General features: G+C 46.6%; 1 protein-coding gene across 17 annotated transcripts in view; it reads right to left on the reverse strand.

Moving 5' to 3' along the window:
* Positions 1-25847, reverse strand: part of SPECC1 (sperm antigen with calponin homology and coiled-coil domains 1) — a 291359-nt gene that overhangs the window by 148029 nt on the left and 117483 nt on the right. For 4 of the 17 annotated variants that reach the window (XM_080680994.1, XM_080680993.1, XM_080680999.1 and 1 more), the window contains exon 1: positions 22190-22427. The exons of 12 other annotated variants lie outside the window; for them this stretch is intronic. In XM_080680994.1, the coding sequence (XP_080537120.1) occupies positions 22190-22229 (40 nt within the window). In that variant the 5' untranslated portion in view covers positions 22230-22427. Of the gene's footprint in view, positions 1-22189; positions 22428-25847 lie in introns of those variants that run through there. One more of the 17 variants, XM_080681000.1, reaches the window with a different exon arrangement.

Genomic DNA, 25847 nt, shown 5'->3' on the forward strand with positions numbered 1-25847 from the left:
AAAGTGATAACCATTTTCTCAAAGAGCAAAAATAAAAAATAAAACAAAATACAAGCTTCTTGATCAACTTGAGTGAGCTTTTATTCTGGAAACAGTCAAATCCTTATCTTAATGTATATAATACTTACCCTATACTAGAGGCCCGCTGCACAACATTTGTGCAGTGCGGGGGGGGGGGGGGGGGAGTCCCTCAGCCTGGCCTGAGCCCTTTCACAGTCCGGGAGCCCTCAGGGGATATTTGACTGATGCCTTAGCCCGCTCCCCCCACCCTGCACCTTAGCACTGCAGCAGTGGGAGGCGCTCGCCAGCCTCAGCCCAGCTTATGGCTGAGCAGCACTCCCAGTGCACTGACCACCAGGGGGCAGCTCCTGCATTGAGCATCTGCCCCCTGGTGGTCAGTGCACATCATAGCAACGGGTCGTTCCACCATTTGGTTGATTTGCATATTACCCTTTTATTATATAGGATAATAAAAGCCTAATATGCTGTGTCCTGGTCGACTGGTCGGCTGTTCAACCAATCAAAGCATAATATGCTAATGATATGCTAAGGCCACTCAACTGCTCACTATGATATGCACTGACCAAGAGGGGACAGTCGACCGGTCAACCAGTCACTATGATATGCACTGACTACCAGGGGGCAGATGATCCGACTGGTAAGTTAGCTTGCTGCTGGGGTCCGGCTGATAAGGACTGAGTGAGATGGGCCAGACACGTCCTAAAGCTCTCCCATTGTCCCTCCCTGGCTGGCCAACCTTCCGCGTCCCTCTCCGGCCCCAATCCTACACCAGTGGGGTCCCTCAGCCTGGCCTGTGCCCTCTCACAATCCGGGACCCCTCAGGGATGTCGAAGAGCTGGTTTCGGCCCGATCCCACAGGCCAGGCCGAGGGACACCACTGGTGCACAAATTCGTGCACTGAGCCTCTAATATATAAATACAGTTGACCCTTGAACAACATAGGGGTTGGGGCGCCAACACCCCATCCAGTAAAAAATCCACAAATAATTTCTAAGTCCCCCTCGGTACCTGTGAGAGATTGGTTCCACCCTGGCCCCCACCATGAATGGATACCAAAATCCAAGGATGCCCAAGTCCCTTATATAAAACTAGAGGCCCGGTGCACGAAATTCGTGCACTTGGGTGGGGGCGGGGGAAGTACCTCAGCCCGGCCTATGTCCTCCCGATCCATCGCCTCAAAGAGGTAGGCCCACCCACCTGGCCAGGGCTCCACAATGGATCACCCCCACAGAGGGAGGTCCCTCCCACTTGCTGCAGCCCAACAGTTGGTGGCCTGTGCCTCCCTCTTTTGGGTGATCGTGTGGCCCCGAATGATTGATTACCCTGCTGGCCAGTGGCCTGGGCCTCCCTCTGCAGGGCAATCATGGGGCGATGGCTGGGCCCCCGACCAACCACACTGCACCTGCCTTGGCTGGCCTGGCACCAGTAGGTGTCATAGCGTGGTCATCCAGACAGTTGTTCTGCTATTTGGTCGATTTGCATATTATGCTTTTATTATTATAGATTAGAGACCCAGTGCACAAAATTTGTGCACGGGTAGGATCCCTAGGCCTGCCCAGCGATCAGGGCCATTCAGGGCCTTCTGGCTGCCGGCCAGGGCCTTCCTTTGTTGTGCACCGCCTCCTGGTGGTCAGCGCACATCATAGCGAGTGATTGAACTCCCAGTCTCCCAGTCGAACTCCGGTAGGGACATTTTGCATATTAGCCTTTAATATATATAGATGGTGTAGAACAGTGGTTCTCAACCTTTCTAATGCCGCGACCCTTTAATACAGTTCCTCATGTTGTGGCTCTACAGCAGCGGTTCTCAACCTGTGGGTCGCGACTCACAGGTTGAGAACTGCTAGCAGGGTCGCCTAAGGCCATCGGAAAACACAGATATTTACATTACGATTCATAACAGTAGCAAAATTACAGTTATGAAGTAGCAACAAAAATAATTTTATGGTTGGGGGTCAACACAACATGAGGAACTGTATTAAAGGGTCGCGGCATTAGAAAGGTTGAGAACCACTGGTATAGAACAATGCATACAGTCAGCCCTCTGCATCTGTGGATTCCCAGTAGTGGATTGAAAATACTTCCTTCTACCTATGGTGGTTGAATGTGCAAATACGAAATCCACCAATACAGAGAGCCCACTCTATATTTATTGAAAAAAATTGATGTATAAGTGGACACGCACAGTTCAAATCCTTGTTGTTCAAGGGTCAACTGTATATATTTAGTGTAATATGTATTATCTATTTACATAGAAAATGTGTTCTTGAATTAAATACTTATTACATTACATGTTAATATATATAATGCCTTATTACATTATATAATGTATACAATACAATAAATTTATTCATTTAGAAATATTGATCCCATACTCACTTTTCAAGAAAATTTTTATCCAAATTCATCACCTGCATGTTCTACATCACTGTCTTCATCATTCCTAAAGCTACTTTTAAGCCATCTATTCGAATCTGCAGAACCCACCTAAGCTGTTTTGAGTATAATATAGTTTTTTAAAAAATCACATTCTTCTTTTATTCTCAGTTTTTGTTCTATGTATTTTATTGCTGAACTTTAAAGATGGTTATATATTTTTAGTTTATATCAGTATATAATGTTTCTCTCTGTTCTTTAATGCTTTGTCTGATACTAATATTGCTGATCTTTGTTTTTTAATATGTGAATTTATTTTATTTTATTTTATTTTTAAATATATTTTATTGCTATTTTACAGAGAGGAAGAGAGAGGGATAGAGAGTTAGAAACATCGATGAGAGAGAAACATCGATCAGTTGCCTCCTGCACACCCCCCACTGGGGATGTGCCCGCAACCAAGGTACATGCCCCTGACCGGAATCGAACCCGGGACCCTTCAGTCCTCAGGCCGACGCTCTATCCACTGAGCCAAACCGGTTTCGGCTAATATGTGAATTTAGCTTAAGAATATTTATTGTGGGGCTATTTGGCTTTATGTTTGTGCTTCATTTTGTTTACTATTTATTAACTCTTGTTTAATTTTTTGTCCTCTCCTCACTTTTGCTGATTTGATATTGCTTCTCCTTATTCCTTTCTGACCTGCTTTCTCCTCATTATCATCCTCAATTGTTATTTTGGGAATATTATGCTTTTCTATTCTGTTTGTGGTTACCGATCATTCCTAACAGCCTTAACTATACCTTCATCAAAATCAAATAACTATTCCCCCAACCCCTACCAATGAAGGCAAGATTAATTTTAGAGTACTTTCACATCTCAATGCTGGTCCCACACCCCCAATCCTGGGTTTTGCTGAAATAGTCTAGAATTTTGAATTCTGTACTATTTCCTAGATTTTCCCTGAATGTGAGATCTTTCCTTTCAATTAGTTTCTGTGTTCTGCAAGTAAGAACCCAGGCCATTCTAACTCTCTATTCTTCTCCCTTCCTCTCTGTGAAAAATCAATAAAATATATATTTTTTTAAAAGCCCTATCCGGTTTGGCTCAGTGGATAGAGCGTTGGCCTGTGGACTGAAGGGTCCCGGGTTCGGTTCCGGCCAAGGACATTTACCTTGGTTGTGGGCACATCCCCAGTGGGAAGTGTGCAGGAGCGGCTGATCGATGTTTCTAACTCTCTATTCCTCTCCCTTCCTCTCTGTGAAAAAAAAATCAATAAAATATATTATAAAAAAAAAAAAAAAGAACCCAAGCTGATGTGCCTGGGTACAGAAGACTTATTGCTCTTTAGTCAGTAGTCCCTACAGACACCACTGTAGCTTTTATGCATGAGCACTCCAATGCCATCCCAATCCACCTCAAAACTGACCAAGCTTCCTGTCAAGAAGCTGATAGATTTTTGTCTTTATTGCTGCAGTCTAGCAATTAAGTTATGTCTTTTTCCAGAATTCCATGAGTCCTTTATCTGGTCTAAAACGTTCTTCAGCTTAGGAGTTTTCTCCTTTTATTTGCTTTTGAGGCCCAGTGCACAAAATTCGTGGGGGGGAGGGGGAGTCCCTCCACCCAGCCTGCACCCTCTCGCAATCCGGGACCCCTAGGGGGTCTGACTAGCAGTCAGACATCCCCCTAGGGGCCCCTAACCACTAGCCTAGCCTGCCTGCCTGATCAGCCCCAACCACTCTGACTGCCTGATTGCCCCTAACTACTCACCTGCCTGCCTGCCTGATCACCCCTAACCACTCTGCCTGCCTGCCCAATCGCCCCTAACCACACACCTGCCTGCCTGATCGCCCCTAACCACTCTGCCTGCCTGCCTGATCACCCCTAACTACTTGCCTGCCTGCCTGATCACCCCTAACTGCTCGCCTACCTGCCTTATTGCCCCTAACCGCCTCTGCCTTGGCCCCCGCCACCGAGGCTTCATCCGGAAGGACGTCCAGAATGATGTCCAGAAGGTCGTTCGACTGTCCAGTCTAATTAGCATATTACACTTTTATTATTATAGATTATGTCTTCTTCATCTGTTCCTTTTTCCCCTTCTAGGAATGCTAGTGTCCCACCTCACCATTTTGATATCTTGGTGTTTTACAAAATACTCTTTCCAGAAAACTAATTCAGTTCTCAATAGGGTTGTTATCCTTTGTGTTTAATCCAGGAAAAATTTCAAATCAGGAACAATAACTGTGAGAGTAATTTTTTCTGGCGAATGCTTTCTTCAGTCTCTTTGATTTGGTCGTGCTTGTTCTGAATGCCCAGCCTAAGCGCTCTATCTCAAGTTATGAAATCCCCCTTAAAGTGGATCACACTCTTTCTTTGCTAAACATGGGTTTGGCCCGTGGCACCCAAACATATCAACACTTCTGGGTACTGGCAGATCATCACACAGAGGATGGCATGGAAGTTTTCATTCTGAAACCCAGCAGGGAACGTACTGGCACTGTGAGACCTCTTCCACTTAGGCCCGGAACATATCCATCTGCTTCCATGGCTTTGAGAACAAGCAGAGGGGAAGCATTCCCTCCCAACTGCCAGCTCCTCTCCACTCTGGGCTCCAGGAATCTGTAGGAACCTGGCCCCTGCAAGGACTGCCAGCAGAAAGGGAAAGGATCTGCCAGACCTGCCACACTGTGAATTTTACTTGCTGAAAACCAGTTCTGTCCTCACTGTGGCCAACAGACAGACGGGACCGCAGCTGAGCTACACCATCTACACCCCAGGCTCCTTACCTAAGGTATGTCAGAGATGGTCAGGGCAGGGGCTTACTGCCCACTCTTCTTGTTCATCTCCCCTTTTCACATCTGCGTCTAAAGCTCAAATAGCCACTCCATGTGAATGATTCCCAAACATTAATCTCTAGCTGTAAGATTTCCAACCACCTGTTTAACCTCTCAATCTTTGTGTCCTGGCATGAAGGTAGTTCAGATTATTTGCATTTAACAAACCTTTCCTAACTATCTGACATGTCCCAGGCACAGTGGTACAAGGTATGCTGAAATAGTAGGTACATAGCAGATGCACAGGAGGTGGTTTCAATACAGTGCAATCAACGAGTGAACTAAGTAAACGTGGGGCCTTGTGAGCACCAAAGGACACTGGGTCCAGCCCAGAGGGTCAGAGAAGGTGGATGGGAAAGGGTCACCACGAAGCTGGGTCCTGAAGGCAGATGAGTAAGTGTGGAGGACAGGTCACTCTGACAGAGTAATGGGCTCGTAGACAAAGGAAGTGGGGCAGACAGATGATGCCCCAAACCCAGTAAGATAAACATGTAATAGAACAACAAAGAGTATGCCAGCTTTGCTCAATCTCATCCTATGATATTGAAAAGTATCATCCTGAGAAAGATCAGTTTAAGGGGATAAAACTCAGAAAGGACTCCAGGAAGACTGAGGGCAGTGCCAGAGAGAGCAGCAATGACCAGGATTGTAACTGACACATTCCTGTGATGGAAGCCTTCTCTAGGAGAGAAGCATCCTGCGGGGCACCAGGATGGCTCTTTAGCCGATGAAAAAATACAGAACATCTCCCCTGACCAACAACCACTGTCCCCACTGCACACAGAGCTGAGCAGAAGATGAAGAACTCCTCAGATATGTCTGTGGGCTAAAACTCAAAATTCCTAAAAGTGAATTATTTATGTTGTCTCTCAAATTCTCCTTCTGACTTTCCTGGTGCCTGTCTTTCTCAGTGTTAACACCATTTCCCAATCATCCAATTTCTCCCTTTATAGAAAAAAGTTTAAAACTTTACTAGAGAATATAAAAGATAATGAATGAAAATATGTATCATATTCCTAGAAAGGAAGGCTCAATACTGGGAAATGTGCTGATTCTCCCCTAAAGTAATGCAATTTCACCAAAATTCACACTGAAATTTTTTTTTGGAAATCAGATAAAGTAACTCAAAGAATAAATAAGAAAAAATTGTAAAAAAAAATTACACTGAAGAAAACTTGATTAATCAGATACTAAAATATTACATAGCTACCACAATTAAAATCATGTAATCAATGAAGTAGAATATAGAAAACAGCAAATATATCCAAGAATATGTAAATAGCTAACATAAAATAAAAAACAAATTAAAATCAGTGAGGAAATAAATCTTGCTCAGTAAATGCTGGTGGAATAATTGCTAAACAATTATTCCATTTTCTTACATCATATACCAAAGTACATTCCAAATAAATTAAAAACATTAAAAAATGGAATATAAAACCCCAAAACATGTGACATTTGGGTGGGAAAACCTTTCTAATGGAAAAAATAAATCTGTATATAATAGTTTCAGACTTCTGTATTTTAAAAAGACATAATAATCTATATTACCAGAAAAAAACAACCCTGAAGAAATTATCTGCAACAATATAACAGAAAGGAATTTGTACTACTAGTACTACTACACCAAAAAATAAACAATAACATTAAAACTCCAATGGACATTGAGAAAAGACAAATCACAAAGAAAATGACCAATAAATATGTGCAGTTCAGGAGACATACAAATGAAAACAACGACATACCTTTTGGCCTATCCAATTAGGGACAATTATTTAGGAACATGACAATGTGGCAGGCTGCAGTGAGACCAAGCTCTCCTACACAGCTGCATGTATTTTATAACACTTCCAGAAAGAACACAGAAATACACCTTGAGGGATTTACAATCTTATATTTTAGCCAAGTAAGTATCTATCTAGAAATTCAGCCTAAGGATATATTCAGGAATTTAAACACAGATATTTATTAGATTTATTTAAAATAAAGAAAAATATTGGATCCAACAATAAAAGGATTAAATAAAGTACGGTAATATGTACAACAGAATATTATGAACATGTTAAGAATATTTGGGAATATTTAATGACATGAAGAAATCTTATGATACACTGTCAAATAAAAAAAGCAAGATCAGAATCTGAATATACCATAGGATTTAACTGTGTAAAAGTACACGTGTGTGCATGCACTCAATAATCACACCACATGGAAATGTCAAGAGTTATTATTTCAGAGTGATTTTTACTTCCCAGATACATTTCTTTAGTTTCTTAATCTATAATAATAAAAGTGTAATATGCTAATTAGACCAGATGACCATCTAGACGAAGCCAGGGCTGTGAGGGAAGCCCAGGTCCCGGGTGCCAGAGGGAAGCCGGTGCTGGCAGCTGGGGAAAGGGAGGCCTACTCTTGCACAAATTTTGTGCATCGGGCCTCTAGTCTATCCTATCTAATAAAAGAGTAATATGCAAAATGACCATCATTCCAACACACAAGATGGCTGCCCCCATGTGGTCAAAGATCCTGCCCCCATGTGGACACAAGATGGCCACCACAAGATGGCCAGCAAGGGAGGGCAGTTGGGAGGGATCAGGCCTGCAAGGGAGGGCAGTTAGAGGCGATCAAGCCTGCAGGGGAAGGCAGTTAGGGGTGACCAAGCCGGCAGAGGAGGGAAGTTGGGGGCGACCAGGCCTGCAGGGAAAGGCAGTTGGGAGGGACCCAGGCCTGCAGGGGAGAGCAGTGGGGGGACCCAGGCCTGCAGGGGAGGGTAGTTAGGGGTGACCAGGCCTGCAGAGGAAGGCAGTTGGGAGGGACCTAGGCCTGCAGGGGAGAGCAGTTGGGGGGGGACCAGGCCTGCAGGGGAGGACAATTAGGGGTGACCAGGCCTGCAGGGGAGGGCAGGTAGGGGTGACCAGGCCTGCAGGGGAGGGCAGTTAGGGGAAAACAGGCTGGCAGGGGAGCAGTTAGGCATGGATCAGGCTAGCAGGGGAGTGGTTAGGGGGTGATCAGGCTGGCAGGCAGAAGCAGTTAGGGGCAATCAGGAAGGCAGGCAGGCGAGCAGTTGGGAGCCAGCAGTCCTGGATTGTGAGAGGGATGTCCGACTGCCCGTTTAGGCCCGATCCCACCATGATTGGGCCTAAACGGGCAGTCGGACATCCCTGGAGGGGTCCCAGATTGGAGAGGGTGCAGGCTGGGCTAAGGGACACACCCCCCATGCATGAATTTCGTGCACCGGGCCTCTAGTTATATATATAAAAGCCTAAGCGACCAGAATGCCAGAAAGACCAGAACGACTGGTCACTATGACACGCACTGACCACCAGGGGGCAGATGCTCAACGCAGGAGCTGCCCCCTGGTGGTCAGTGTGCTCCCACAGCCAACCTCCCGCATCCGGCCAACTTCCTGCAGTCCCTACCCCCGGCTGGCAGGCCCCGGCTGGCAGCCCAAGCAGGAAGGAAGTTTCAACCGGCAGCCGGAAGGCCCCAATCGGCCCTGATCGCTGGCCAGGCCAAGGGACCCCACCTGTGTACTGATTTCATGCACTGGGCCTCTAGTTTTCTAAAAACTGACATGTATTACTAACCTAATCAGACAAAACATTTATATTAAAATAAAACAAAACACCAAAACAGCTACACTAGTTCCCTGCTCTTCACAGAACACATTCCAAACCATCACAGCACACTGTTTTAAACTACATATTTCTCTGCTACTACCCTCCTTAACATTCTGGCAACATCCAAGATCTAAGTAGTCCCTAAAACTGCTGGATTCTTTCACTCCTTTTCTTGGCAAGTGCTTGTTTCTTCTGCCTAAAACCCTTCCACCCCAGCAAAGGCCCTGCATCCTTCAAAACTCGGCTTTATGTCCCTCTTCCGTGTAACCTTTCCCAATTCCACAGGAAAAAAACACTGCCTCCTGGGCGTAGTGCCCCACCTCTTGCTTGGGGCCTCCCTGTGGAGTGAGTGTGCTGCCATAAAGTGTATCTCGGCTCTACCTCCCTGTAGGAGACTGAATAATGCCCCTGAGGCCCCTGAAGATGTCCAGATCCCTGGGGCCTGGGAACATGTTACACAGCAAAGGGACTTGGCAGGTGTGATTAAGTCAAGGATCTTGAACTGAGGAGGTTATTTTGGATTATCTGGTGAGCTCAAAGGAATCACAAGGATCTTTTAAGAGGATGGCAGGAAGGTCAAAGACAGAAAAGGGAGACATGAATGCTGTGGCCCTGTCTTCTGGTTCTGACTGCTTCTTGTCTCTCCCCACCACCACTGGAGACCATCGACCCTTTGGTGCAGACAAAAAGCAAGCAGCCGTTGGACAGGAAAGAACAGCACTGAACAGATTTCCAGCATCAAGTGCTCTGGGGTCGGCAGAAAGGTCTTGAACACAACAGTGTTGGCTGAACTGCACAATGAAACCTGCTGTCCACTTACACCAAGGCAGGACCCGGGACACACCCTGCACTGTGTCAGCTGTCTGGTTTAATGTGACTTGAACAGGATTTTATATAAAAATCTGGTCATCGATCGGGCTGCCTCAGTACGTGGCTTTGTTGTCACTGCTCCAGAAACCAGCCCTGGTGGCTGCGAATTAAAGGTGGTGGCTTTATGTAATGCCAATGCAGATCATCAGAAAACTAACTACAGAATGCACTCACGTAACGGAGGAGCTTCCCCAACTCCTAACTGCCAGTCTTTTCCTGTGGACCCCAAAGGATGTCTATTCTGGCCACTCCGTGGGAAGCCATGGAGCTCAGAATGTGCTTTAAAGAATCCTGGAAAGCCGAAACCGGTTTGGCTCAGCGGATAGAGCGTCGGGCTGTGGACTGAAGGGTCCCGGGTTCGATTCCGGTCAAGGGCATGTACCTTGGTTGCGGGCACATCCCCAGTTGGGGGTGTGCAGGAGGCAGCTGATCGATGTCTCTCTCTCATCGATGTTTCTAGCTCTCTATCCCTCTCACTTCCTCTCTGTAAAATATCAATAAAATATATTTAAAAAAAAAAAAAGAATCCTGGAAAATACAAATCTATGTCAGCATTCTCTCTAATGCAACCCAGTGCTCTGTCCTTGGGGCAAAAGGCCTCTAGTGTATATTAGGGAATGGAGGGGAGCCCATGGAAGGCTATGATGCTACCCATCTGTGAAGTCTGCCCAGGGTTCCAGGTGCACATACTAACTGACCCCGGAAGAGACAACCAGCTTCTTTCTGACGGACAGTTTCTACCCGAGACTGCACAGCTGCCTGGACAGAAAAGAAAGCCTCTGCTGTTTTGTTCACAAGAGGGTTACTGCAACCTGCTTCACTGCAGCCTTCTTTACCGATCACATCAGACGTCATACAAAATACCTGCGCGCTTGAAACACTTCAGATAAGAGAATCCCTTCAGGGTTATAAAAATTGTAATAAGCAGAATTGTAGGGGAAAAGGTTTCAAAACACTGCATTTCATAATACTAAAAATGCTTCATTCTATAGTTGAGTCACCTTCTGAAGAAATACATGAAACCTGAAAAAAAAAAAAAGAAAGAAAAAGGAGATGATGATAGAACCAGAGGCTGCATAGAGTCACTTTGAAGGCAGAGGGAGAGGAAATGCTGGTGGCCTTTAGAATTGGAAAAGACAAGGAATGGATTCACCCTGAGTCCCAAGAAAGAACATAGCCCTGCCAACACCTTGACTTTTAACCTTTGAAACTGTGAGGTAATAAATGCGTATTATTTTAAGCCAGTAAGTTTGTGGTAACTTGTTACAGCAATAATAGGAAAACAATATACTCCCTACTATACCAAGAGCACCTGGGGCAGTGGGCGGTGACCTGTGGGTCACTACTTCATTGAAAATGACTGAAAAGAAGTAGGAACATGAGAGGCAGGAAGAGAAAGAAAAGGAAGGTAGTTAACAGTTGTTGTTAATTTATTTACTAACTTTTTTTTTACACTTATTACCTTCTAGGCATTGTTCTGAGAACTCCTTTAAGGAAGTGTTATTATCCCTACTTTACAGTGGAGAGGAATAAAGCAAGAAATTAAGAAACAGCTGGTAAACGTGGGAGTGCAGGAATTCCACTCCTGGGCCCATGCGTTAAATGTAAGAAGAAAAAATTTATACACCGAGGAATTTGGACATTGAGCCCAGGGGACTAAACATTGTTTAAGTCAGGCTGGCTTTATTAAGGGAATATATGCTGTATTCGATGTACCATGCTCTGTGTGATCCTGTTTTCTGCGTAGCTTGATTCACATCTGGATTCAAATCCCTTGGCATGATGCAGACAGGAGTTTAAAGGCTATGGAATGCTGCCCTGCAGCCTACCTTCCTGTGCATCCAGCACACCTCCCACCCCATCCAGTAGAGGCCCAGAGACGGCCCCTGCACCAGGATGAGAGAAGCCCAGCATCTGTCCAAAGACCATGGTTCCTTCTGGTAGTGAATGCTGGTGGGATGAGGGGGTGTCAGAGGCTGGCAGCAGCACTAAACTCCCAGGAGCACATCAGTCCTGATTCCCAGATCCCTCAACAAGGCAGTGGGTTAAACAGATGGGAAGTCCCCCACCCATATTTTCAATGAGATTTAAAAGGAAAACATCTACATTAAAAGGGGAAACTTGGTATCAGCAAAGATGGCTTTCACATGCAAAACACGGATGACCAGCAATACCCACTTAGCGGATTAGAAGACCAGCTAAGGACTTTCACTCAGAATTCTAAGAAAAAAGGATAGTGTGATGATACCATGTTATTGTTGTTTTAATTAGAAGACGTGGAGGAAGAACCGAAGGATCCAATATAAGTTTGATAGAAAGCCAGATGGTAAGAAGAAAGCAATGGGAGAAACTTAACCTGAGGTAACGAAATGGATTTATAGACTTAAAGGTCATCACCAATTACCAGGCAAAATTAATGAAGAGGAATTCGCACTCAGACTTATTACCAAATGTCTGAATTCCACGCACCAGGCTGACTTAGAGCAGATGTTCTCCGACCAGAGGTGAGGGGTGAGGAGTTCTGACAATCTGATGATGGTTTAGAGGCAGGCCCAGGGATGCCTAGATCCTGCCTGGGGCTCAACCCTCCTCTCCACGGGCTCCAGACCGGAGGTGCTGCGCCCCCCCCCCTCCTCTTATGAACAAATCCCACCGGAAGCTTCACGTGGGAAGGAGCACCTCACTGACAGCTGGCTAGGGCCTCCCGCCAGCGCTGAGCAGAATGCAGGGAGGACCAAGACCTTCAAGAGGCCTAGAAAAGAAACTTTCTCCACTGTACTCACAGCAACTTCTGACTCCAAATGTGTGGGTTTCCCCCACACTGACCAATTCCCCAGCTCTCTGGACACCAACTGGGTGTCCTCCAGTCCATTCTGGCTGCCCCGAGTCACAGCAGGTGAAGGAAGCAGTTCCACAGACGCCCCCACTTCAGGGGCTGGTCCCAAGTCCCAGGCTGTCATGTGTACTTCTGACCAACCAGCTATAAACCAGGGGTGGGGGTGGGGGGTCGCACAACCTCTGCCTCAGGTTTGATCATTTGTTGTGACGGCTCACAGAACCCAGAAAACGGTTTGCTTACTAGATTACGGGTTAAGGAAACAACTCAGGAACAGCCAGATGGAAAAGGGTGCGTGCACAGGGCAAGGTGTGGGGTAGCATGGCGCGTCCATGCTCTCTCCGCATGCGCCACCCTCCCAGCCTCTTGATGTGCTGGGCAACCTGAAAGCTCTCCAAATCCCACTGTTCATCATTTTTATGAAAGTGACATCACATAGGCATGCTTGATCAAATCATTGACCACAGGTGGTTAAACTCAATATCCAAGTCCCCCTCCCCTTCCGCCAGAGGCCAGGGATGGGGCGGAGGGTTCCAACTCTCTAACCATTTGGTTGGTTCCTCTGGCAACCAGCCCCTCCATTCTCCAAGGGCATAAACTCAAAGTATGGTTGAAAGAGGCTTACTATGAGTAACAAACCCTGTCCTCTACCCCTGTCACTCAAATGCCAAGGGTTTTATGAGCTCTGTGCCAGGAACTGGGGACCAAATATACACTGAGTGGCCAGATTATTATGATCTCTGAACGCATAATAATCTGGCCACTCAGTGTGTGTGTGTGTGTGTGTGTGTGTGTGTGTGTGTGTGTGTGTGTATTAGAGGCCTGGTGCATGAATTCGTGCATGGGTGGGGTCCGGTCAGCCTGGCCAGGGGGAAGGGACATGGGCGGTTGGCTGGCCTGCCTGCTGGTCGAACTCCTGGTCAAGAGGGCAATTTGCTTATTAGCCTTTTATTATATAGGATATACACTGAGTGGCCAGATTATTATGCATTCAGAGATCATAATAATCTGGCCACTCAGTGTATATTTCTCATATATCATCACAAGGCCTCTAACGCTCACCCTCCACTCTGCAGGGCACACAGTGACCTAGCCTCCCCTCCCACCAGCCCAGAGCACAAAGGCCATGAGGTCCTGGGTAAACAGGCCCTGTGGGTGGCGGAGTAGTGGAGGGGAGTGAGTCAGGCCTGCTGCGGACCTGAGTCGACCTGAGTCAGCCAGTCGGGTGCAAGCAGACCTGTGGTCAGCCATGGAGCCAACACCCTGAGAGTGAACTTTTTAAGGAAGAAAATACTGGGTGAATGTTTATTTGCTTTAAGGATATCAGAATGCCTTCTTCAGGGCGAAATTCATAAAGGAAATGAAAGACTGCTGGGAAGAGGAAGAAAAAAGATTCTCCCTGAAGCCTCCCGGTGGTACAAAGGTCTGACCCTGGGCCTCAATTTGGGAAAATGGTGGAGGGCCAGCGAGCTCAAGCTCCCCCGGGACCCCTGCGAGGCAACAGCATCCATTCCCAGCCTCGCTGCTGCCTTCACCTGCGGAGGCACTCTCACAGCACCCCTCAACTTTCTGCACCCTAAGCTCAGTATCAGCACCTCTTTCCCTGGAAGCAACCGGGACAGTCTGTTATAACCTCAATACATGTGTAGCATGTTCACTTAATTATCTCACCTAATCTTAAAGTAATACTTATTGTAATTTAGTCTTACTTAGTTTTAATTAGTCTTATTTTTTAAAATCAGAGGGCACAACTCAACTGCCTATAGAGCCAGACAGGTAAGTAAATGTCCATGAAAGTAAAGGAAAGAACTACAGGGAGTGGTGGGAAATGTGACTTGTGAGAGCTCAGGCCGTCCAAACATGCTTACTCAAGACACTAAGACACCAGAAGCAAACGAAGTTTACCAATTTGTGTCCTCTGGGCTACACTTTATATAGATGTGATCAGTATGCACACCATTTTACACTTAGCTGTGCTCATTCACCGCTGCATCAACCCTTTCTCATCCTGGGACAGGATAAGCACAGTTGGACGGCAGTCTGCGCTCGCAAGGATAATATATCACCTCAGTGCTACACAAACACCTTAAAAGCCTGAAGAGAAACGTCTTTGGAAATAATGGTTGCTGACCATTTCACCTAAATATGAAATAAGACAGAAACCCTGAGGTCAGCGCAGTCTGCATTCTTCTCATGCCAGGGCAAAGGCGAGCTGTGCATTTTCGTTATTGTTTCCCTTTGTTTCCTGGAGTAGCTCGTGCATCCTTATTTGGAAGTTTTCCTTTCTGGCCTACAAAGGGGGAAAAAGACCGTCCTCTGTACAAATTCAAAATGCTTTCTCGCCTTGCCCCTCCAGAGCATATGACAGAATCCTATACTCTGAAAGATGGACGGGACGTCATAGATACAGCTCAAGTCCTTTGCCATCATGAAGACCCATCAAGGTCAAAAAAGGAGAAATGAACCTCGAATGTCTGCCTCTGGACCCAGTTTTGTCTAATATTCCAACTGTCACGGAGGGAAAACAGAATGTGTTTGTTTCATTTACTCTACTTATAATTAAGCCTCACCAGAATCTCTCTATGTACTTGGTCCCCTTCATTACACACACTCTCATTTCTAAAACACTCACATCTGACTCTTACAGTGCAGCCTGTGGGGGCAGAGATTAAAATTCCTCAAGGGGCGATGTACACAGTAACATTCAGAAGCCTTCCTATGAGTCCAAGCCCACCGCACTTTCCCACATTCCCTCTCTCCTCTCCCCATCTCGCCTTCCCCTCACACATCCCTCAGTCTGGCCCCCTCATTGCCCCCTCATGCCAAAAGAAACCTGAATTTCTCTACTTCTCATCAACCCTGGCTCTGTCTAACCAAGCCCTGGGGGTTATTTATCACCCCAGCAAACCAAGGATCTTACCCCCGGGGGAGGAGGAGGAGCCTACAGCTGGGGAAAAGGTCTACCTGGAGAGGTGACATCTGAGCTGAGGAGGTCTGAAAGGAATAGTGGGATGAAGGTATAATTTATCTTTCAAAGGGCAGCACTTTTTTTTTATTATTTCAGAGAGGAAGGGAGAGGGAGAAAGAGATAGAAACATCAATGATGAGAGAAAATCATTGATCAGCTGCCTCCAGCACACCCCACACTGCGGATTGAGCCTGCAACCCGGCCATGTGCCCTCTCCTGGTTCATAGGTTGATGCCCAACCACTGAGCCAGGCCAGCAGGGCAAGGGCAGCACTTTTAAGAGTAAAAGTAACAGGCGTAAACTGACCCCCAATCAATGGGACACTGTGGACAAAACGGTCTTATGTTCAAGCTATAGAGGAGTCAGCTGTAAGTTCTGTGGCGGGAGCATCCCTGCAAAGGGCCAGGAGGAGAAGCGTGGTGTGGTTCACAGACACGGAGAACTAGCATCTCCGGGAAGCGCTAAGGCAGGGGCCACGCGTCAGGGCACAAGTGTACAGCCGCTCAGCTACCTGAGATACTGTCACTAACCAGGAACAAGAGGTCTCCAGAGACGCTACTAGTAAAAACTTCACACTCCTTTATTATTAGAAGAAGCACTTCTGGCTTACACACAATTCTGGCAGCTTTAGTTACTGCTTTCTAGGCTCAGGGGAACAGATTAGAGGCAGCAGGTGATAGAGAAAGAAGTCCAGAATCGGACAAGCATATGACCCCAGTGTGGACTGACCACAGCCATCAGAAGCCCCAGGCACCCCAGAGTCAAGGCTGGTGACAGAACAGACAGTGATAGTGATGGTTTGAGTAATGAAAAAACAGTAAATAAAATGGCCATGTTTGTAATACTTTAAGAACTATTTTGTATCTGAAATGGTTAGCAGAAGGCTCTGGATACCAGAATTTCTTATAAAGGTCAAATGTACAGTTTACATTAATATGCAATCACTGATCCAATTACTGTTATTTCTTGATTTTTATTCTTCTTTCTTAATCACAATTACGGATTGAAAACCCTACCAAGGCATAATGCACAAAAGCAGAATGTCATAAAGGTTAGGATGTCAGGAAGACAGCAATACAAACACACATGCAAACAAAACACATACACGCAGACCCTCCCCTGACCGGCCCCTCTGTTAACCTGCAAAGATGGTTTTGACACATCTTAGGTCCCATTTGCAAGCACATAATTCCATGTAATATTGGCACAATGTACTGTATTCAGGGAAAGCAGAAGAGACCTAAATAAAACTATACACATTATTTTTATAGTAGTTCTATGACCACTATGAATAGGCTCTTTGTTTATCTGTTGATAAATCAGAAGGTTAGACTGCTGATAATTTACCCTTCCAAGATTTTTTTTTTTTTTTAATTTGGCTACTGGTGCTAGAAAGAAAAGCAAGAGCAATTAGAGGAAGGAGATGAATTCCTTGCCAGACAAAACAAAGGGGATTTTCAAGGACTTTGGGGGTTGTTGGCACTACTGCTTTATTAGATATAGTTTCAAGTCAAAACTTATGACTACTTTTTATGACAATTTTATCATAATCCCTAATCTAACACTTATGCATAATTAGGTTCAATTTGGAACACGTACCTGGAAATTAGGGGAAGAATTGAGTGAAGAAGAAAATACCAATTTTTCTGAAGTAACAGAGCAAGCGTTAAAAAATAAGCAGAGGCAAGGGATGGTGAGAATATTTACAAGTAGATGCGAGCTGTGAGAGACAGAGGGAAACGCAATGGTGGGCTCTGTTCAGTCCCCTGAAGGGCTGAAAGGAGACAGTGAGTGGTCAAGTTCCCTGTGCCAACCCAGGGGGAGTCACTGGCCCAGGATATCTGGGTTATATTTGTTGTGAGATGGAATGTGAAAAAAGTCTGAAAGAAGCTTTTCCGAAGTTCATAACAAATGATTTTTTAAATTTTAAATATTTGGCCAACTACACTGATTTTAAAATGTCAAACCTACTTTCTGCTGAGAATTCAAAAATTTCCTGGGAATACAAGGAACACCATCAACTTACTAAAACCCTCCTTTCTGCTAGGGCCTCTGCAGAGTGTTAGGAGCCATGGAGATGAGTAAGACCAATAAAGATTCTCAAGTGTTCTAACTCAGCTGGAAAAGAGCCAACTCTTATTCAATGTGCAAATAAAGGGGGATGCCTGAGGCCGAGATGTCGGGTGGGGGGGGGGAGTGGCAAAAAAACGAGCGTGGTAAGGGTAAAGATGCGCTGACTGCTTGGGTCTGGCTGCAGGATTAGTCTATTAGTCTGTGGAAGTGCTTTGCCATGTAAAAAGATATACTGAAACCTCTAAAATTCTCAATGTGTTCTGCTCTTTCTATGGTTCAACAACATGAGCTGGTCTCATCTGACAGGAGCCATATATAAACATGTTTTAAAAGTAAAATAAAATTCAACAGACCTAAAATATCATACCTAACACACATTTGGACCACACATTCAACAGGAAAAATCCCAGTCTCCTCCATCCCCAAAACACTTCTCTGAATTAGAAAGTTTAAAAGTTTAAAAACATAAAGTCACACTCCAAACAGCAACCAAGTCTCAACTACAACAGGAGGACACACACAACCCACTCAACAGACACGCCTGGAGCACCCAGCTCAGGTGATCATGAGCCCACAGGACACCTACTGCACAAGGCCACTCTCCCAAGACAGGGAGATGTAACAGCTCTACCCAATGCATAGAAACAAACACAGGGAGGCAGCCAAAATGGGGAGACAAAGAAACATCCCCCAAATGAAAAAATTCACTGCTTAAACACATACATGCAAATTTAAGGCAAATAGTAAGAAGCTAGTAGTGAGCTTTCCCAGTGTCAGGGCTGCACGGGAGGATCTCTTGTGCAGGCTCGCCCTGGGTCTTCTGCAAGCCACCCCAGGGTCTTCTGCAGTCCCTGCAGGTCTGCCACTGCAGAAGATGGCCACAGCCAGGCATATGCACACAGGCCCAACCTCATCAAGGTGAAGGGCGGCCCCTGGAGATGCCCCAGTGCACACACTGCAATACAAACTCCTTCTGGGAAGGAGCAATTTACCAGTGTGGACATCTCGGTCTCCATGGAGGTGGTGGCGGTGTGGCCCAGATTTATGCAATCTGGCAGTCCCTCTCCGAAGCCCTGGTGGCTCACTACCAGAAACATGTGGATGAGGCTTCCAAGAAAGAGCTCAGAGACGTCCTCATCCAGGATGACCAGACCCTGCTGGTCGCTGATCTTCATCACTGTGAATGCAAAACGCTGGGGAGGTCCTGGTGGCTGTGCTCACTACCAGAATGAGTACAGATGAGCCTATCTGGGTTCACGTTTATAACAAACAATGGTCGTGGAAAAAAATAAAAGCAGCAGCTAGCAGTGATAGTGGGGAAAATCTAAGCTCACCTACTAAGGCCTCTTTAGCATACTGGGCACCTTTGTGTGACTACAAAAAGGCGAAAGTGCAAAATGGCACCCTTTCCTCTGGATCGCTGCAGCCTCACTTGGGCCCACTCATCCCTTTTCCCAGATGCCTTTACACAGTGCACAACCTGCACAACTGCACCCAGCAGCCTCGCTGACAACACAAACACCGACAACCTGGTTGGATACTGAAGGACTGTTACCTGGGACCTTCTAAGTAAAAGATGTGGTCATCCACATGTTCTGATTCCAGCTGCCCTCATTCATGCAAGGTTTCATATCTTTCACTTGATCCATTTCTCTTGTCCATTCTACAATACCAGAGTAAGTCACAATGACCCAACTCAGAGGATCGCAATCACCACCAAAGAGGAATCTTGCTGCTACCACAGCCAACAGCAGGGCTAGAAAAGAGACAGCGGCTGGGAACTTGCCTTCTGCCTCAGGTGCGGCCACAGGGCATGAGGCGCTCCCACCAGGAAGAGATGGGGCAATTCCAACTCTTTTAAGCAAAGGGGCTGGGGGAGATTTAAGATGAGGATTTTAAATAGACCACCACCACCCCTGCCCAAGCAACTGAGGTCGTGTGGATGCCGCCATGAGGTGTGCCACTTGGATCTCTATTCAAGAAAAAATGTGGCCTTCAGCTGCAGGACTGCGAGTTAGTGCCACCGGATCCTAGGACTCCACTTGCCTTTGAGCTGAAGGCACATTCTTTTCAGGCAGCCTCCAGCTGTGACTGACCACAGCAAGAGGACTGGGACTGACCATTTCTGCCCGACCTGGGGCTCCTCGAACAGGCAGTTTGCTCTGAGGATCTCCCTGCCCAAACCTGCTGCCTCCCCCTTTTCCTTTAAGTGTTGGATCTGCATCATGGTCTAAAGCAGCGGTCACCAACCTTGCGGACCAGCAGTGGTCCGAGGACCACTGGTTGGCGACCGCTGGTCTAAAGCTTTCCTGGCCTAATTCTGCTTCCCACCTCTTTTGTCTTTCTCGAGTATTATTCTCTAATAAACCTCAGTCATTCCTAATTCTGTTTAAGGGTTTCTGAAAGAACAAAACTGACACAATACAGAAACTGTGTAAAAATCAAAACGTGGGTGATGCCCTTGCCTCATCCAGCCTCCCTCTACTTACCTCTACCTGTACCACTAATCGTTGGGCCCCTTGCTCTGATGACCCATTGAAGCACTTGTTCTGATTCTAGTCCAAAGCATAACTGCCTTATCCCAGCCCCCATAGTACAGCAGATTGAAGATACCTTGAGCTTTAACAAAACTCATTTCTAGGATTTCATTGATGTATCCTGTAGCATTTCACACAGCATTGAGAGACCAATTAAAATTATACTCACACTTTCAGCCAACTAGAGTCCAGCATTTAGTCTTTCCTAGCCCTAGCTAGATTCGCTCAGTGGCTAGAGCGTCGGGCTGTGGACCGAAGGGCAGTCAAGGGCATTTACCTCAGTTGCAGGCTTCTCCCTGGCCCGGGCCCTAGTAGGGGCTCCTGTGGAAGGCAACCAATCGATGTGTTTGTTTCTCTGTCTTTCCCTCTCTCTTCCACTCTCTCTAAAAATCAATAGAAAAGTATCCTCGGGTGAGGATTAAAATAAATAAATAAGTAAATAAATAATAAAAAATAAAGTCTTTCCTAAGATTTTCTAATCTTATTTGCAGCCGGAGTTTCCATTCTGAAATGATATGCACCCTTTGAAAGATGCAATAAAAAGTTACTGGCATAAAAGTCTCCTTTCCGTGTCCCATCCATCAGTGCTTTAAAAAGCACAGTCACTTAGAAATCAGAACACAAGCACCCAAGGAACTCTTAAAAGCTCTCACAAGGGGGACGCTCTCTTCACAATTTTGACACAAAGAAAATAATACACCAGGGTTTCCACAATACCTGGGCAGTTGTGTACTAATGAGAGGTGTTTTTAAATGTTACATATCCTTTACCTAACAGTTTATCACAGGGCTGTTATGACAAAGACATTATTTTGCAAATACTGGTTACTCTACCCAAAGAAATTTGGATAAATGCTGCATGTTAGAGTGACTCCTATGTAATCTATGCAGTAACCCCATCTGTAAAACTTTTCTTCACAGTATTCCCATGTGGCGAAGTTTCTGATCCCGGTGTTGTACAGTCCAATGTACCACAACTGCCAGGATGGCACCACCTCAGCCCAGCCCGGCCCAAGGACCGGGGCCATTCGGTGAGCCAAGAGCTGAAGCTAAGGACCAAGGTCATCATCACAAAACTGTTCCCAATTCAAGGAATAAGTCTCTTGGACTAATTGCTTCATCTCTCAGAACTTCATTTCCTCAGTCGAATTCAAATGTAAAAGTTACCCCCTTGAAGAATGCTTCCGACTTCTGGCTGTCACAGGGAGCACATGCCTGTCACCTGCAACCCCGGGACCCAGGTCGACCATCTCTCCCCCATCAGCCACGATGCAATCTTTTTAGGCTAAATTAAATCCCATTTGTTTCATGTGACAGCATATAAATGTTCCGCTTTGTTTTTCAAAGCAACCCCGTGGTTTTCAGCATTTAAATCTGTGCTGGAGGCCAGGACAAAAACTAGAGCCCAGCTGACTCTCCAACACGCTCGCTTAATTTCTGCGGGGAGTTGATAAGCTGGAGGAGTTTTAGGTATCCCAGAATAAGCACAGGATGTTCTGAGTAAAAACCAGCCCCGATCAAGCCCTCGGTCTGACGATGAGTAACAGATCTGCTGATGGGTCACCACCTTCCACGGGCTCCAGAAAGTGGGTGATACGCAAACGATGCGCTGCGAGATGGACAATGAACCAAAAACGACGCCAAGTCCTACTTTCCGTGGAAATGCCTAGAAAGTCTGCAAGAACTGCCTACACACGGACAGGAGACCTGTCCGGGCGGCAGGCAGGGGGGCCAGTGGAGTCCACCACGAGAGCCACCCGGCACCCGCCCCCTCCCCGCCCGCCCGGCCCGCGGGTGCGGCCACGAACCAGGCTCCTTCCCGCCCCGCTCGCGGCCGGACCCGGGCTCCAGGTCCGTGTTTACAGGAGTGGCATTTCCTGGTCGCGGAGCAGCGCAGGTAATTTCACAAGCCCACCGGCGCGTCAAGACTCCGGCAGGCAACTTCATCTCTCCACTCGCCCGGGCGCCGCGGGCGGGGGCTGCGCCGCCGGGAGCTGTGGGGGAAGGGCGCCGCCAGGGAAGGGGCGCAGCGCGACCCCCGCCGACCGCACTGACCTGGTTCGGGATCCTCGGGCCGCCCCAGGTGGTTGCCCATGCTCAGCCGACTCGGCAGCGGCCGGCTGGCCGGCCTCGGACCCTGCCACCGCGCGGCGGCTCAAGCCGGCTCCCGCGGACCAAGCGGCAGCGTCCGGCGGGTCCACTCCAGTCAAAGAAAGGGCCGGGCGCCTACCAGTTCCCGGCGGCCGCTCGCCGAGCGGCTCCGGGCGCGCAGGCGAGCCCCACCCCCTCATCTGCATTCTGCCCGCCCACTTCGATCCACAACGCCATCGGGCGCGGCCCGCCCACCTCATCTGCATATCTCTGGAGTGTCCGGAGTCCCCTCCAGGCGTGGGCGGGACGCCCAGCTGACCGACTCCGGGCCTCCACTGCCGGCTCTAAGAACTGCAGAGAGACAAGGCTGGAAAAACCCCACTGCGGGAGGCTGAAGCCAAGTACACCTGAAAGGCAAAATCCTGTGCGTGATAAGTTAGATCTATGAGAACAAAAAAACCTAGGGTTGGCACAGAACAGGCGCTTAATAACTATTTGTGGAGTACATGAGTGAATGGACGTACAAGCAACTCTTGAGGAGGAGGAGATGAAGAAAAAAAAAACGCTTTAACAAAGACTTGCCGATTATCCAAGATGGCTAATAAAAATGCATACCAATCCTAAGTGGTAACTGTTTTGCTGCAATCAGAAATGACTAACTTATGGAAATTACCCTGAATAGCTTTCATAGTTAATCTCACAGTAAAAACAGAACTAACTAAATCTTGCTGTGAAAAACATTTAATAAAATCATGAGTGGAATGGCTGGTTCTATCTCCTGCATCACTTGAACACTATGGTCCATTCTCTGTTCTCATCTTCCCCTGGAGTGCCCTAATGCTCAGTCATCTCTATCCAACTTGGTCATCTCTTCTCTGTCTAACTTGGCCATCACATCCAACTTGTAGCTTTTAAATACCACCTATATATCTCCAATCCTCTCTTCTGAAATCCAGATTCATTTACCCAACTACCTTCTTGACACTCCACTTAAATGTCTTAATAGGCATCTCCAATTTAACTGGAACAAAAACAAATTCTTGATTCTTCTCCCATAGATGTTTCACATAGTCTTCTCCATCTCCATAAATGGATTATGTTGGAATATATATTGTGAATGCCATCATATCTCAGCATTTCTCACCACTTCCACTGCTACCATCTGGTCCAAGCCATGGCCATCTCCTACCAGGATTTCTGCAACTGCCTCCTAACCAGTCTCCCTTCCTCTATCCCTGCCTCTCTATAGTCTGTTCTTTAGGTAACAGAGTGATGCTTCTAAAACCTGGTCAAATTATATCACACCTCCACTTAACAAAGCTCTAATAGCTTTCTGCCTCACTGGGAGGAAAACCCAAAGCCCTTACAATGGCTCCAAGGCCCTGAATAATTGTCCCCCGGGCCCTCACCCCCGATCAGTGGACTCACTTTCTCCCTCTCACATTGCTTTTGCTACAGTTGCCTTCTTGCTGTTCCTCAAATATGTGAACCATGTTCCCACCTAAAGGCTGGGCACTCGCTGTTCCTTCTGCCTAGAATGCTCTTCCACCACATTCCTACATTTCATGACGATATGGCTCATGCTCTCACACTTCTGGGATTTCTGGTCAAATGCCATTGTATTCAGAGGGGCTTCTCTTGTTGCACCACATTGAATAGTAAACCAGACCCTTAATGCATATATTTCTCTGCTTTGTTGAACTCCATGACATTTATCACCATTTAGTATACTATGTATTTATTTGTTTATTGGTTTATTGTCTCTCCTCTAGAGTACACGTTTCATGAGAACTACAGGCCTCCTCTCAAAGATGCCCATCTCTGGCTTGGATTCCTATGGCAACCAAAGCTGCCTCCTCCGGCTTGGTACCTACATCAATCAGTGTCTTTATAGCTGTATCACTGCTGAGAGAGATGTTTGGAAAGATAATCGCCATCAATCGGTTAACACTGGTTGCTTCTGAGCTGGTGTTCTGGATCATGCTTTAACTTTCTTTGTACTTTTCCATGCCTTAGAGGGGCTTACATATCTGTTTTGTACATGACACTACTCAAAAGGGGGGGGGGGGAACCTCAACTTTCTTTTTTTTTAATATTTTTTTTGTGGATTTCAGAGAGGAAGGGAGAGGGAGAGAGAGATAGAAACATCAATGATGAGAGATAATAATTGACTGGCTGCCTCCTACACGCCCCCCACTGGGGATCAAGCCCACAACCTGGACATGTGCCCTTGACCAGAATCAAACCCAGGACCCTTCAGTCCATAAGCCGATGCTCTATTCACTGAGCCAAACCGGCCAAGGCCCTTAACAATCTTAATTAGCTAAGGGCCAACTTGCTAAACTAAGTTCACACAAAGAAAACCAAAAGAAACGTAAATGTGGGAAGAAAGAATAAGACAGGGTAACAAAGTTGAGTAACTTACTCACATGAAAAGTTCCTCAGGCAGATAGCATGTATATTGCTAAAAACACTCCAATGCTGGAAAAGGGACAGAGAAGTCAAGGGAGGAGGATCTAGAAAGACAGAAGCAGGTTCGTGGTGTGGGCGCTGGCGGCAAAACAGGCAGTGGCTGGAAATGGCCGAAGCACCTTATGGAGTGATGGAAATGTTCTGAAACTTAGTTGTGGATAGTTATAACTCGGCAAATTTACTAAAAGCATTGGATAGCACATTTTAAATGGGTGAATTTTATGGTAAGTTATAGTTCAATAAGGCTGGATTTTTTTTAAGTCAAGAGAGATATATGGATAAGGCTCCAAGATCACGTATTATTTCTGAACTAAAAGAAGCCCCATCCCCACTCCAAATTAGTTAGTGCATTTGAAGTTGAGTGGGGTTTGCTGCCAGGAATCAAGGCCAGAAAGATAAGGACTTTAAAGAAGATGAGATTAAGGGGAAAAAGAGAAACATCAGCCATGCTCAGGATGTGCTTGCTTATTGAATGTGCTGCCAGCAGGTCCAACAAACTGGGTTCCACCCAAAGCAAGAGAACTTCTAGGGCAGGAAACAGCAACAGTGCACGGCGGGACATAGGAAGCATCGGAAAAGAAACCCGAAGGCAGCGCTACAGAAGATGTTTGAAAAGGACAAAGCGCATCCTGTTGTGAGGTCCAGAAAGGCTTGCTAAAGGAGGTGCTGCCCAGCTGATCCTTTCATGCTGAACAGCCTCTGTCAGTGTCCAAGTGGCAGAGGGGCAGGGGCAGGGGCAGAGGGAGGGCGGTGCCAGGCATGGACATGCGCATCCTGGACACGCAGGCCCCAGCAGCAGGGCCCTGTCTTTGTTTATCAGAGCGAACAAGGGCTTGATTGTGAAAAAGTCCGAAGTGTGTTCAAAGAACAAACCGCCTTAGCCCAGGACTGGAGCTCAAGGCACGAGTGAGCAGGAGACTGAGCGGGCTGCAGTGGGGTCTCGCTGGGCAAGGCAGAGGTTTGCTCTTGCTTCTCACCCAATGAGGAGGGCCCGGAGGGGTGTGAGCATAGAAGTGGCCTGAGGAAAACTGTGATTTGTAAAAATTACTCTGTTAATACAAACTCTGCACTCTTCTACACCCTCTACCTGACATTTTACAGAAAACCAAACCAGCCAACACACCCATTTCAATAAGACACTGACAACGCC

The sequence above is a fragment of the Plecotus auritus genome, assembly GCF_963455305.1.
Source record: "Plecotus auritus genome assembly, chromosome: 7".
Lineage (NCBI taxonomy): Eukaryota > Metazoa > Chordata > Mammalia > Chiroptera > Vespertilionidae > Plecotus > Plecotus auritus.